The following is a 15,685-nucleotide window of genomic DNA, read 5'->3' on the forward strand; positions in this document are numbered from 1 at the left end:
TTTACCCAGTAGGGTCCTGAATGTTCAGGTTTGACCGATACCAATGACATATGCGTTGCACACGAGCTGCTTTCATTGCTCCATCTCCACAATCGACACCTTCTCATGAGTGTTCTCTCCTTTGGCTGACAACTCTGTCCACCCTGTCCTTAGTGTCAACCACCCAGTCCCTTCCGGTGACGTATCCTGTCCCAAGCACCTCCGATTAGCACGCTTGGCCACGAATGGTGCGAAAGAAGTTCAACATACATTACTTTAATTAAGAGTCCATATTATGCCTCTTTCCAGCAGGTGTTTTCTGACACGTGTTTTTACGGGTTAATTTTTACATGCTTTCTTCTAACTCACTGTTGTCGTTGTATCCTCAAATCTTGTAACTCAATTTTAACCCACTTCCCAATGTGGTATCGACTGCAAACTTGGTATACTTATGTCATACTGATGACAATACTATATTCTATCATAAAAATATATTTTTATTTTTAAGAAATATATTTTATATGTTATGTTTCGCTTGGGTCTAATTGTCCACGGTCAACTGACGTTGGCTGTAATTGCCCACGGTCCCTTACGTTATGGCAAGCTTCGGGGCCACTTCCTGGAGTCGTGGAGTTCTGCCATTACTAGTACATTTCATAAAAGCGTGTTTTTAAAAAGTTAAAAAAATATATATATTTGTATTCAATGTCCAACATGTTTGGTTCTCCGTGTCAGGATGTGTAGAGCAATTCGCTGCCACTAGAGGGTGGGCGCGCCACGTGAAATGTCATGCCAAATCTTTTTTTTTACTCCCCCTCTGCACTTCCCCATCACACCGAAACACAGAGCTTACTGCCACCTGTACCTAACTGCTTTTGGCACGTGTGCTTTTTTCGATTTACGCGTATTTATGTTACTGTTAGACTAAAATATAGAGCTTACCTGCTGCGCATGTACCTAACTTTTTTAAAGTTACACTTGCACCGTTTTTGACTTGCGTGTTTCCTTTACGACCGTCAAATGCCTCGTTTGTTCGTTGTGCAATATTCCTTAAGGGCCCTGTACTCGTTCTCTGCAATATTGACGTTTTTAATGTGTCGTTGTACTCACGCAACACTGATCTCCCTCGTAAAAAAGCCGGGAAACTGGCTAAACAGGATCATGCGTGCGAATGAAAATCAACGTACACACTTAACACGGGTTTTCGAGTTGTCCCACGTGATATCGGGCTCTGATGCAAATTGATGAGCACTTTCTGAGTCACCTGGGGACATGCGTGTATATATATATACAATCATCAGGTTCATCCAACGTGTAACGACGTAATTTGTATTCGTGCGGGGAATATCCGAAAGGTGGATTCGTTGAGCAACCGGATTTGCGATGTCATTGTCTTCATTGGCGCTTTGTGACGTCGACACACTCAGGCTCACATCTGAGACACATACGACTCACCATAGACTTATACTGGTAGGAACCTCCTGGTTACACCAGCCCACAGGGGATTATTGTGTCCGTCGTGCAGGGAGGGGCTGGGTGGGGAGGGGAGGGTGGGGAGGTGCTGGGTGGGGAGGGTGGGGCTGGGTGGGGAGGGGCTGGGTGGGGAGGGGAGGGTGGGGAGGGGCTGGGTGGGGAGGGTGGGGCTGGGTGGGGGGTGAGAGGGGTGGGGCTGGTGGGGGGTGGGAGGGGTGGGGCTGGGTGGGGCTGGGTGGGGAGGGGAGGGGCTGGTCACCCAGTGGTGCCCTTATAAAACTCAACGTTTAACCTACGATGATAAATTAGTTCTGCACCCAGGCAATGGAAATCCCGAGGTGACCTTGAGTTGGGCTTCGATTTAAAGCTTTCGTGACTGCAGGGATTCATATTCTTGGATCTTTCGGTAAAGTTACGTAGAAGGGAAATAATAAAATAATGAAAATAAAACATTAAATTCTCACGACGTTTCGGCCACAACACAAGCAGCCGTCCTTAGGTGAATAAGAGCTGTTTTATTATTTTATTATTTCCCTTCTACGTGACTTTACCGAAAGATCCAAGAACTTGAGTTGGCCTTTCTCAACACGAGCAGCGGTGCGTGGTGTCGATGATTGGGATTTTGGAAATCCCTCCACTTTGAGGCTTCATTTGTTGAACGCAACTACGCACGCCAAAAAGCAGGGATTTCAAAAGAGTCGCTTGCAACAGCCACTCGTTCGCGCATGCATTTGAAGCGGGATGTTTAATCTTTTTTGTGCAGATAACTTTGCGCGACTCAAAGAAGTGCACGTCGTCTTTATTGCCGGCAGAAAAAAATAAACCAGTTTGTTTAGATCGAGGAGAAGGAGGCTTTCCCGTGGGGGCTCCCCGCGAAGATGAAACACGGAACGTCCCCTCCGTCCACTTTACCGGCAGTGGAAAACCTCCAACCAAACGAGATCCCTCGTGGCGTAAATCCGGCCTCTCCCCTCCATCCATCGACTTGACTTCACCGAAAGAACCAAAGAATATAAGATGGACTCACTTGCAGCAATAATAATCTGTATTGATGAGTGATTGACATTATGAAATGAAAACAAACGCAAAAAAGATATATTTCTAGCCCTTTGTCAAACCACTACTGGATGAATCTCTCCCATCCCCACCTTCCCTATGCCGTGTTGGCCATGGGGAGTGGGGGGGGGGAAGGGTGTTTGACCATACTTCACCACGCTGGTCAATGCGGGTTGTTGAAGGGTGGGGAGTGGGGGGAGTTGGGGGGGTGTTTGACCATACTTCACCACGCTGGTCAATGTGGGTTGTTGAAGGGTGGGGAGTGGGGGGAGTTGGGGGGGGTGTTTCACCATACTTCACCACGCTGGTCAATGCGGGTTGTTGAAGGGTGGGGAGTGGGGGGAGTTGGGGGGGGGTGTTTCACCATACTTCACCACGCTGGTCAATGCGGGATGTTGAAGGGTGGGGAGTGGGGGGAGTTGGGGGGGGGTGTTTCACCATACTTCACCACGCTGGTCAATGCGGGATGTTGAAGGGTGGGGAGTGGGGGGAGTTGGGGGGGGTGTTTCACCATACTTCACCACGCTGGTCAATGCGGGTTGTTGAAGGGTGGGGAGTGGGGGGAGTTGGGTGGGTGTTTGACCATACTTCACCACGCTGGTCAATGTGGGTTGTTGAAGGGTGGGGAGTGGGGGGAGTTGGGGGGCGGTGTTTGATCATACTTCACCACGCTGGTCAATGAGGGTTGTTGAAGGGTGTGGAGTGGGGGGAGTTGGAGGGGAAGGGCTGTTCCTGTATCACAAACAGCTGATGTGAGAGTTGTGGGATGGAAACTCAAAAGTCGCGTTGGCCGGATTTGATGGGGCAATTTACTCGCTCGTCTGTTCAACACGGCCCCGTGATGGTAGGTTGTTGTTGTTGTAAAAAAACACGCGGCACACGGTTAAAAAACAGCTGTGTAGAGTTGTATTATATATATATATTTACATATGTGTCTAAATAGAGGTTATTATAATACAACACGTTGTTTCGGGGATGTCGCGACGCCAGGTGCTTGTGAATAGTTTTCAAGTTTGATTCGTAGTTTTCGACTCCCGTTTCCATACATTGTGATAAGCTAAGCGCGTTTTAAAGCCGGACACTGCTCGGTGGAGAGATGACCGGCTGCGATCCCCGTTCTTTATCATGATGACCGGCGTGGTGAAGTATGGTCATTGAATTTCGACGACTCGCACGGCGCGGGGAGGAAGCCCTCATCCAGCAGTGGATTGACAATAAGTATAACCCGTAAAAACAAAGTTTTTCACTATAAATCCTTTATATGCGTGGCGGCTAGAGTCCTCTCGTCCTCTGGCTTGAGATGGCTGCCACCTATGGGTCAGATGATTGCATTGCACCATTAAGCAATTGGTAATTAAATATAAAAATTTTGTCCTAAAAAGTGTAAAATTTAGGAAAAAAATTTTCACGAACATTAATTGTCACGCACAACGAGTTTGTGTGGAAAATGTCAGCTCGATTGGATCACGGGAAGTGGGTTAAAAAACGACCGAAAGATTTGCACGGTCCTAAGCAAGCAAGCGAACTTAATATAAAGGATTTAAAAAATGAGGGTGACGACTGTGTGCGGTGCCTTGAAAGTTGAACGTCATCCTATAAATTAAAAAGATAAATGATAAACGAGGGGAATGTGTTGGTGCCGTTGGATTATTCCATGGAGCAGCGTTGCGTTCGGTTCCCACTGAAATTGAAACTTTAATTTAGACCAGCCGAGGTCCCATTAGCGAACAGGGACCCAGGGCCACCAATTGTCACCACGATGACAATAACCACCCCTCAATAACCACCCCTCCTCAATAACCACCCCTCCTCAATAACCACCCCTCCTCAATAACACCCCAACACAACGACGATTCACGGCGGAAGCCCTTTCACAAATTAAACCCGCAGATTTTTTTTTTTATAATACCGTACAATTGAACGGCAATTTATATGAATCCCTATCGACATTTCCTCACAGATGTTATTATTTAAATAAATATAATTCTAGATTTGAAGCTTTCGTGACTGCAAGGATTAGGTTTTTTAGGTAAAGTCACGTAGGTAAAATAAAAAATAAAATAATAATAATAGATGAAAATCAATCAATTAAATCACGAATTAAATAAAATGTGTTATTATTATTTAAATAAATATAATTCTAGATTTGAAGCTTTCGTGACTGCAAGGATTCATACTCAGGTTTTTTCGGTAAAGTCACGTAGGTAAAAAAAAATAATAAAAGAAAATGTATCAATTAAATCACGAATTAAAAAAAATGCGTTATTATTATTATTTAAATAAATATAGTTCGTATTCTAATTACCTCCCCGTCTCGGGCCCCCATTGGGCCTCGGGCGGGAGGCGGCGCCGTGGCTCGGCCCGCCCCCTCGGGCAGCAGCAGCCGCAGCCGCCGCCGCTTCCAACGCGACCACCACAGCCGTCGTCGCGACTGCCTCCGTCCGCTTTCGTCTGCCGCGACCGCCTCGCTCGACCACGAACATGGCCAGGAGACGACCACGGCGATGAGCGTCGTCGTGTCGAGCTGCCAGCTCGCTCCCATCGGCTGACCCCCCCCCCACCCCACATTGCATGTCCAGCGAGACGCGGACGCGCGGCCTAACAAAACACCGGCCTCGAATAGAAGCGCTGCCGGGGGAAGTGAGGGGTACCCCGGCACGTGTTGGTGGAGGAGGTGCCATCTCTCCCCAACCCCACCCCCAGCTCTCCACCCCCCACGACTATCTCCGTACAAGTGGTCTCGAGTGGCAAAGACGAGGGCGGCTATCCCGTGGTGGCAGTGTCACTCCGTGGCAGTGTTTGTTGAGCTCGGGGTGAGGAGGAGACGAGGCTTGATTGTAAGTTCAATATCGCGGTCGTTGTAGCCATGGCTGACGGTAGTGCCATCACCACGAGGATCCGGCGTCTGCTTCGCTCTCCGTCGCTGTCCCTGAAGAAGACGAAGCCCACGCCTCTCACCGAGCGGGTAAGCAAGGGGTTTGTTGTTGTACAAGTGTGGGACTTTAAGGGGTTACACAGGGATGGTAGGGGAGCTGAACGCATGTTTTCAGCTTGGAGCTATATAATAAGCACTTGCTCCATAGGTCATCGTTGGGGTTGATGGCTAAGCTAGTCAATGATCCGCGGCAGAAATTGGTACCACCGAAGGTAGCAGAACTTTATAAAGTAACGATTCACTTACATGGCTAATGAGAGTGAATTATTGTATAGACCACTCATTTCAAATGGTTATCGCACAATTCACTGTCATTGGCCGCATAAACAAAGTAGAACCGCTAAAGTTATTCTGCCTTGGGTGGTACCGACGAGTGAAATGTCTGGTCTGTTCTCGTGAATAATATTTCCTGTCAGTTGCGACATCTTAATGATTCATGCGAAGGTTGTTTGCTAATAGTGGGGTGGCTGTGATAATGCGAGCCCAAGCGGATGAGGGTTTAGGACGAGGCTGAAGTGAGGGTAGATTGTTGGGGTTAGGCTTAAACTCGGGTAGAGTTTGCCCATGATGTTGAGGGTCGTTACGGTGCCTGGCCTAAGGCGTTTATAACTAGGCGGATTGTGATGATTACGGCCAGGCTTTATGGACATTATAGCTGCCTAAAGTGAGTCGAGCAAAGTAAAGCCATCGTGTGGCGGTTTCTAAAACGTCGGTGTATTTGAGATGTTCCAAGTTCGTGTTGTGGCTATACTTACATGAGGGATGAGTTAGCCCAGGTGAGTGGGATACGCCTAAATGAGGGGAAGGTATAGTTAGTCCATGTCTGGATTGTTGCTATTGTTGGGAAAGGGTGTAAAGCTAACCCAATTGAGTTTTGGGGCCATGCTAAAGTGAAATGGAGAGCTTGCCCAAGTGTGTTGTGGTGAGGGCGAGGCTTACATGAGGACAGAGCTCACCAAAGTGATGGTTGTTGCTTAACCCAAATGAGAATAGAGCTCACGCAAATGAGGGCAAGGGGCGATCAACATCTAGCTGTATGCCCTCGTTTATGTTTAAAAACGTAAAGTTTCGCTCCAGCTAAATATATTGTATCTGCGTTATATTATAACGTGGAATAATAATCCATCATACGAGCCATGCACAAGATCTTAGTCTGACAATGGAATATTTTGGGTCTCGTGACAAATTAAGAAGCTGGCATTGTGAGGTGCTCATCTAGCAGCGGGCTGACATGGACAGTGCATGGTAAACCCAAAGTACGAAAGGAGTTTATTCCTGTGGGCTTTTTCTACACCCGGTCACCACTACTAACAAGATGCCTCTCACCCTCTCTCATGCGGATCATTTTACATCTGCAAGAGACCATGGTGGCGCGTGTGTGTGTTGAGCACTCCGGACACGGTTGTTATTAAACAACAACACAAAGTGGAAAAAGAATTACGGTAACTGGCCGAGGCAGGGTGGAATAACGCCGCAAGCATTGCTGCTGCCGCAATGTTAATCTTTATCCTTTAAGCTGCTTAGAGGCACTTGGTGCATAGCAGCAGTGGGTTCATTTCCATGTGAAGTTTTGGACCATCATGACGTTACCGTGCCTTCTGCGACTCCCCCAGCACACGAATAACTCGAGTGCTGGCTGGTGTAGATCCTCGTGTTTTGGAACTCTGGAAGGTGCTGTAGATTCATAATAGAGGGTTTTTTTGGGGGGTTAGATGGCGTAAATATATAAAAGTGTTGTTAAAACCCGCCACCACCCGACAATCTGATTTTAAATGTTGTGGCTTGGCTCTCCAACACACCGGTGTGCTGTACTTGTGACGAATTGGCCACGTTCTGTTTACGTGATAACCCTTACTAGTTGGCTGTGTCGGGTGGTGACAGGTTTTAACGACACATTTATATATTTACGTGATCTCACTCAAAAAAACCTCTGTTATGGATGATATTGGTCGCGAAAGTCTCCGTGTTAAACTGTGCTGTAGATTGTTGTTTAGTTGGTTTCGATTCGTGGAAAGAGGATGGAAGTAGGGCTCTTGGGTATCTTGTCTTTCTTTATAAGCCATCCATCACACGAACCGTTTTTTTACGGGGAAATTCTACGAATATAGGCTGGCCCCCAACTTCTCTGGGATCAAAACAAACTGCTTCACTATTCACATTGATCCCATCCAAGAAATCCATTTAATAAATGCATTGTGTGCTTGAAGCAGGCCCGCTTTTATGTCGAATTACGGGCATTACTTTTAAAGAATCATATTTGTTTGCAATTCCCCTCATGGCTGTGGCTTAACTGAACGTTAGAGCTCGCTTTGGGGTACAAGTTTTAATTTAGATGAGACGTTTGTTTCTTGCTGAATGTGCATTTTTGTTTGCGGGTTTTGTATTTCATTGACACAGTGATACTCTTACTGCACGTACTGTTCCGTCCTCTCTTGGCGCAAGCTTAATGTGTTCTGCCCCATTTGTAACATTTTTCCCCGAATGGCATGTCTGGGTTCTAAACATTTCAATGTATCTATTGAAAACTGCCGAGGAAAATAATGTACAAACATTCCTCTCTCTTCTGCTTCAAAACCCCAATGCTAAGTGATGTGTTAATGTAAACAAAATAATTATCCAGTGTCTCTAATTGTTGGTTGTGTTCTAAAGTTTACTCTGGACAATTACAACAGAGCTTTGTTTGTGAGGTACAGTCATTTAAAAAGAAAATATCTAACTTGACGCGACTACTGTACCAGTCGGATTGCATGAGCAACTAAACGATTTAAAGGTCATTTTTCACACTTTTCAAATATAAATAGAAAATGTTAATGCTGCAGTTTTAATGTAGGCGTATTTGTCTGGCATTTGCAGTGCTGGTGGAGTGCATTTTTACGATTTAGAATGGCGAGTGAGTCATTGTGTGTATTAACACGAGGTGTGTATTGCGAAGGCTGCCCCCTGATATTGGCACGCACCATTTATCTTGCTCTACAGTTGTGATGACTTTTTCGGCAGCGAAACCATGGGGACCCTCACCGCTTATTCCCATTCCGGCCGTATCGTCTTCAATTTCAGACAAATGGCAGCAGGCCTGGGTTTATTGGTGCCCGCGCAGATTTACAGCAGGCAACGGAGATGCTCCCTAAAAACAACTGCTTACCCTGCCAGTTGGGCCCTGTTTTGTATTTCTCAGCAATAAAACAACGTAAGCCCTGGTGAACGAAGCGGAGCATTGTGAGCGATGTGCATCGTGCAATCTGGATTAACACTGCACCACCCACAACACCGGTCAGCACAATTTGGCCGGTCGTTGTACGAAATAACGTGTGGGAGATGCCGAGGTGTCGGCCAAAAGGGCAGAAAGTTCAGTCTGAAAATAGCGAGGTGAGACTGCTGCAAGGCCACACTGTCAGCCAGCGGGAGGCAGTGGCCTAATTATCATCGCAGATTACCATGTTTGGCAAAGTTGAGCTTAGGAAAACAGCAATTACCGTAAGTGTACAGAGAAATTGAAGAGTGGGGCAGTGCCTTTTACAGTCTGGTGGATATTTGGGTAAAAAGTTTGAAGAGGTGTCCTTCAACGGGGGGGGAAGTTTTAAACTAGAAATTCGAGATGGTTCAAATGATTCAGTGACACTTTACCAAAAGTGCACTCAGTTCAGAGAAGCTGCCTCTGCCTCCAGGCACAGGTGCGCGGATGTTCTGGTTGTCGCAAGCGTTTTTTGACTAGGAGTGCAGCTGTCGTGATAGTCGGCCTGTGCAGCGCGAGCCATTTGAGCGGTGATGATGGTTTTCGCTGTTTGCCAAGATGCCTGCGGCCTGCGAAGTGACTTTTTGGTGTACGCTGCACATAATTGAACAGCCCATCGCGATGCTGTTGCTGCGTTGCGTGACTGTGGCATTGCGTTATGCAAACCACAGTGGGCTCGTATACCACTCGACTGCAGTGTGAATTGTGCCCAATTAAACAACTGCACTCTTTTAACTTGTTCTCAGCAAGGGGGCTGGCTGGCTCAGAGATCAAAGCGCCGTGGAGAACCTGGGATCGAATATGTTGATTTAGCCATCCTGTGATTTAAATTGCTTTCTCAAGTTTAGCGAGTTGATAGGCTGAGCAGGGACGCTAATGACGGTACAAAAAAAACTCGTTACGTTAACTTCAGTTTTGCACTTAATTTGTCTAAATTTGAGCTCTTGAGACTGATAAATATCGGTTTTAATGGGGTGAAGATTACACTCGGTGGCAGAGGAGCTTGAGGAAGTCCCGTCTTCTCCCTACTCTGTGAAACAGAGGTCACATATAGGGATCTCAGCAGTTGTTCTTTGGATCCCCTTCCAAAGAGCCATTAAAACACGAAGATCTTCACTGCAATGATGATATATGATATATCGTCAATCGATGTTTTCTGGATAAAATTGTGAAAGATTCGAACAAATTTATAAAAAAAACCTTTTTATTGTCCCTATTACAAGTTGGCAAATGTTTGTGCACAGTTGAAAAGCTTGTTTTGCACTGTTTGCACATTTATATTGTATAATGTAAATATATACTGGATTAGAATATGGGCAAATCATTCATCTGCCAGCTGTGATGCTGCATGGGTTTGGGAAATATAGTACAACATTTCCCTATTAAACTCTTAACTGAATAACATAATATAAAAAAAATGAATAACATAACTTTTTTCTATCCATTTTCAAAGATATCAGTTTGTGCCTGGTGTCCCATTACAGTGTGTTGTGTAACATGTGTTTCATCATGGTTATATAAAAAAAAATACATCGGTGTGATCGTGAATGTGTATGTGCGATCTGGTCTGGTAACTCATAACACCTGTGTCTGACCCGTGACCACCAACCTGTGAATCTTTTCATCTTTACGTGGCCTCCAAGTGCAACTGACCTGGCACATCCTGGCTCAAGCCAGTTGAGATACATGTGCTGTAGTGTGACAGCTGCTTCGTGGAGAATAGTGGATGTGATTGTTGTTTGTTATGTGTAACTGGGAAACATTGAAAAGTGCTCATTGCCAGTAGTGCACACATATAAAGCTTGCCACATGCATCATTTAATGCTGCCTTACAGCAAAAACATATTGTCGCGTGAAGTATCGAGCACTGTCCTTGTATATTATGTAAGAAGAGCGAATGAGCCATAGCCAACAACTATAGCCTATGCGATTCTTATTTTACAATAACTAATGCCCTTTACCCAGGATAGCCTTGCTGAGTCTCGAGACTTTTCCTCCAGGAGGGTCCTGCAACATTGGGATATTTGTCCAATTCCATCATGAGTGTTTGCTATCCGGAAGATAACCAGAGTACCCGGAGAAAACCCATGCATACGAGAGGGCGGCTCTCAAAGCTTTACATAGAGCGTCTTGAATTCATCGTTGTAGCTACATCTCCTGGACCCCTCGCAACCCAAGCCTGCGGTACGTCGCATTCCCATGCAGTCTCCTGCCCCGAGTGCTTAATGAGGCTTAATCCTGCTTAGCTTCCAAGATTTGACGAGATTGGGCTAATTTGTGGTCATTAGGATCATGAGCCGGGGCTCATTGCAAATGTATCGAGTGTTTTTGAGTTGTGGCTGTGGGAAGCTCAATCTGGGATGAAGACAAAGCGACAGTGTTGTTTTTCTCATTCTCAAGGTGACGCTCGAGAAGGTGTTGGGCATAACGGTGACCTCCAGCAGTGGCCTGGCCTGCGAGCCCAAGTCGGGTCTCCTTGCCTACCCAGCAGGGTGAGTAGGCCGGTTTTACTGGCTTGTATGCACACTGCTGCTCGACCGCTCGCTCGCTCGCACTTGCGCGCACACACAGATCAAAGACAAATATCCCCCCGTGTGACCTTTAACAGGCTGCTGGGGCAAGTGTTGGTAGTGAGAACCTATAGAAGGCAGCGCAGTGCACAAGGCGGTGGTGTGGGGCAGCACCATGCCTGGCTGGCCTTTGCGTCCTCAGCGCTGATGTTTTCACACACTGCACCAGGTGTTCATCTTAGGCCGAGCTGACCTAGGGTAGGCCGAGCACCACTGCCACCGCCCCCCAATGCAACGACAAAGACCCCCCTTTTACAGCCTTTTAATGAACTGTTGGGGCAAGTGTTGTTCGCAAACACCTAATGAAGGCTGGCACGGTACACGTGGGGATAGGTGGGGGTGGCCAGCACCATGCCTTTGTCTCGTCAGTGTTGATATTTACACATCGCACCAGGTACTAATTTAAGACTGAGTCGACCGAGGGGGAGCTCATGACAAGTCGAAATATTCATCACTGTTTTTGGTCATGAGTGGGAATGGAATTCGGGTTGCCAGGTCAATAGCGCAAGTGGACTAATCACAAGTACATGTACATATGTTTTGTAGTGCAGAATGACTCGAAGACAGACCTTCTAGTAAGGATTTGCGCCGGTTTATTTAAACACAAGGTAACAACTTACACCAGAGGTAGGTGTCTCTACACTCGGTCCTTCACGTGGACCTCGGGCTCTAATCTGTCCTTAGCCTCGGCTATCCTCTTGGGCTCTTCTCACTCGAGTCGGGACGGGGGTTCAGCCAACACCGCCCGACCGAGGAGAGCAGCACCCCACGTAACCTTAGCCGGCTCTTACAGACTTCTCTGAGCCCTACCCCCTTAAGTATCCCCTTGGGCGGCTCCTCCCCCTTTCTCGGACCCGCCCTCGTTCTTCCCGATATCCACCTCCGGTGCTCATGACATGACGTCATCGCATCTCAGCGCTCATGACGTCACGTCATCACACTACTCCTCTACACATACATACACACTCCAGTACCTACTCGTGTGAGAGCAAATGTCATAATTAAAAAAAAACTACATTCATTTCTATTTTTTGCTCTAGTTTTTTTTTTCGTGACCTGGTACAATTTTGACGAGGTGCAATTTATTATCCATGGCATTGGCACAGTGTAACACTTGTGCATCGCAGAAAGTAAGACCTGGCTTCGATTCCTGACTCGTGTGCCTCCTGTGTGTGGAGTTGATATGTTTTCCTGTTCTGCAAGGATTTTCTCTGGGTTTTCTGGTATATTTCCATAACGAAAAACATTCATTGGCGTTGGCCAAACATCCCAATACCACAACTCTCAGTTGGGCTTTCTTGAGTAAATAAATAATTATTCTTATTTTCATGACTTCTGTTCAATGTCGTAGCAGTTTCAATGTTGGTTCATGTGTTACTAAAGCTTGCCATGCAATTGATAATTATTAATAATTTTGTTATTTCTCCCAGTGTGCTATCAGTATATTCAGACCGTAGTGTGAATTTCTCTTTGTGTTTAAAAATGGCCCACATAAGTAGCAAGCACATAACTACTTCTGAATTCTCTCAAATTACTCTTTATTCACTTACAAGGGCATGCACTACCCACACGGCTTGGCGCGGAGAAATGTTCATCGTATGGCAGTCAAACACATTTTTGTCGTGGCTAGAATTTTTATAAATTAAAACCATGAATGCAAATAGATGCAGCAGTGGCAAGGCTGAGGCTGAACTCGCTCTGGTTCAAAACCAGTTTCAACCACTGACTGCCGAAATCCTTAATTGAACCCAGGATCTCAGCAATGCTGGTCTAGAGCAGTGAGGGCAAATTTAATTTTTAGAGTAAATGTGCAAAGAACTTTTCACCTGCTCTCACAGTCAATCAGTCAACACTTTATTTAAGTAATAGGGCTTTTCTAAAATCAAGGCCCCTGCTATAATTGTTCAATAACTAAAAAAATGCAATTAGAATAATTAAGCAGGTTAATCTAAATCTATAACTTTGGCATCACTATGTTAATCTTCATTTGTAAATGCCGTGCTAAACAGGTGGATTTAAAAAAAAAATCTTGGGACTGGCATACATTCCCTTATTGGACAATGTAAAGAGTTCCACATGGAAGCAAAAGAACAGGCCCCAGATGTTTGTAATTGCACCCTGGGAATTTCTAGCATCTGCCTCATTGGTGGTTTTAAGCAGTACGAAAAATTTTTTTTTAGGTGACATTGTCCCCTCATGATTATCTCACCCCAGTTTTAAATCTCCTGTCACAGCCACTATCTCTCATTTTTATGTGCAGCAATAACAACATCTGTACCATCAGAGGCAATATTATGACACCAGTGCCTTGGACGGCATTGGTGTCGGTTAGGATTCGCTCGTAAGTTGTTCGAACCCAGGTCGCTCAAAGTTAAGTATTTGTTTTTCATGACTCGTAGTGTCATTGACTTGTGCCACATGACTGGACGTAACAACCCTCAGACAGTTGAGGGGCTGACCCACTTATGCACCACGAGGAGTAGCAGCTGCCGCTCTCCACTCTCACGTAAGGGTTGTGAGTTCCACGTTTGTCCGTCCGCTGCCGTTGCGTGTGACGAGCACCGCTATTGCCGACAGCTGCGCAGATGGAGGCTCGTGCCTTTTGATCTTAACTTAATTGGAAACGTTTGTGTTTTTGGCGTCTGTCGAGTGTGTGCGCGCTTCCCAAGAATGTGGAAAGCGCGAGTGAGCGTTGACGGTGGTGGGCTACGTCGTAGCACGTGTTTTGTGTGCTGCTGCTTTGCCAACCGACCTATGCATTTGTCACTTGGGTGCGGTAGTTTTAGAGGAACGAAACGTGTGAAAGTTGGAGCTTTGCTGCAGCCTGCTGCAGTGACGCTCGGAAGGCCGGCTATTCTTCGTGGCTTGGGTGTTAACAGATGTATAACCTAGCACTCTGATGCTATGCATTACAATAAAAAAAAACCTTAAGGCCATGATGCAATGGGCAATTTTTTAAGCAATTGTCAGCAATAGTGCCTTTATTATGAGCAACTATGTCAACTTGGTATAGCAGTGGTCTCGATGTATGGATTTCTAGCCAATGACTGAGAAGTTTACAACTGCCTGGGTTTTTGCAGTTGTGCTGTGTGCAGCTCTCCGATGTGTTTTTCGGGTAGGACCGCGTGTTGTTCGACACGGTGTCCGACATTTCGCTCCACATGCTTGGAGCTTCTTTGGGGACACGCGGCACAACCCGAAAATACATCTGGAGAGCTATGCAGCTAAACCACGAAAACCTACGCAGTACACTTATAACCTGTTTAACAAGCAGATGGAACGGCATTTGTTTCTCTGCCGCCCTAAACGGCAAATGTCAGATGGAGTGCGAGGGATGCATGCATGCATGTTTAAAGCCTTCACGGAGAGGAAAATGTCGATGAGTTGGCTTCATTGTCAACAGACGCCTGATGCAGCTGTGTCTGCCGTGTTTAACCGGCGCTCTGGTAAATTTGTGCAATCCGGACTTAAACGGACTTAGGGGATGAGTGTGTGGACACGTGTCCCAAGGAGAAGTAGTTTTTTACATATCGACTAACCGGTAAGATATGGCCTGAATTCGGTGAGCTGCATGGGATTCTAGTTGGCGAGTGTAGTTTGTTGGTTTTCGTTAGGAATCGTTTGCATCGAGCCAATAGTTTTAGATATCAGCACCTGTAGCGTTTTATCAAAGCGTGTTCATCAAAGCGTGTTCAAGACCATGTTGCCACGTTCGTAAAAGACAAAGATTTTGCTGTCCTGTTACATTTTTAAGTGGCACAAAGTGGTACTCTTCACTCAAGCACATATCACATCACGCTTGCATTTATTATTATTGCGTGTTAAAAATATATACCTTTTTTGAAGAGCGGTTTCAACATTTTATTTTGAGACTGTGTTCCCAAAATAATTGACATGAATTTTCACCGCCGTAGCAGCTGATAGGACGAGATGCTATGCCCAGCCTCGGAGGATCTGCTAATAATTCCCCCCGGGAAATTTTGGCACATTTACACCGGAACTAATTCCGTGTCGTGGAGAGAGCTGCGGGGGCATACCACGCGTCCCGGCAACGCTTTAATTGCTGAAAGTTCTTGTCGCAGAATTGTGGCTACTCTTTTGCTCTGTGTTTGTGGTCAAGTTTGCGCCTAGCGAAAAAAAACTTAGGTCGCTTTTATGAGTGAAGGAGCATCAATGTTAGTTCTGTGCATTTAATGGTTTATCTGCCTTGGAGGTTTGAATTATCATGATCCAGCCCCACGATTCGATTGAAGGATAAATCATTTATTTTGTCTCGCCTTTACCTTGATCTCGTTTGCGTTTGTTTGTCTCTTTTTGTCTTGCTTGTACACCGTTTTTTTTGCAACCCATTTGCTTAAGTGTCACATTAGCGTGTTACTTTGCATCGGCGAAGTGCTGGCCCGTTGAGAAGAGACATCGACTCTTTGTCGCAATGTCCAT

General features: G+C 46.0%; 1 protein-coding gene across 3 annotated transcripts in view; it reads left to right on the top strand.

Moving 5' to 3' along the window:
* The first annotated feature begins 4,880 nt into the window (after positions 1 to 4,880).
* The window catches only part of LOC144944018 (mitogen-activated protein kinase-binding protein 1-like), a 79,055-nt gene continuing 68,250 nt past the window's right edge, over positions 4,881 to 15,685 (top strand). For all 3 annotated transcript variants that reach the window (XM_078872002.1, XM_078872004.1, XM_078872003.1), the window contains exons 1-2: positions 4,881 to 5,473; positions 11,076 to 11,167. In XM_078872002.1, coding sequence (XP_078728128.1) covers positions 5,375 to 5,473; positions 11,076 to 11,167 — 191 coding nt within the window. In that variant the 5' untranslated portion in view covers positions 4,881 to 5,374. The remainder of the gene's footprint in view (positions 5,474 to 11,075; positions 11,168 to 15,685) is intronic.

Source organism: Lampetra fluviatilis, chromosome 33 (assembly GCF_964198595.1).
Source record: "Lampetra fluviatilis chromosome 33, kcLamFluv1.1, whole genome shotgun sequence".
Classification (NCBI taxonomy): Eukaryota; Metazoa; Chordata; class Hyperoartia; order Petromyzontiformes; family Petromyzontidae; genus Lampetra; species Lampetra fluviatilis.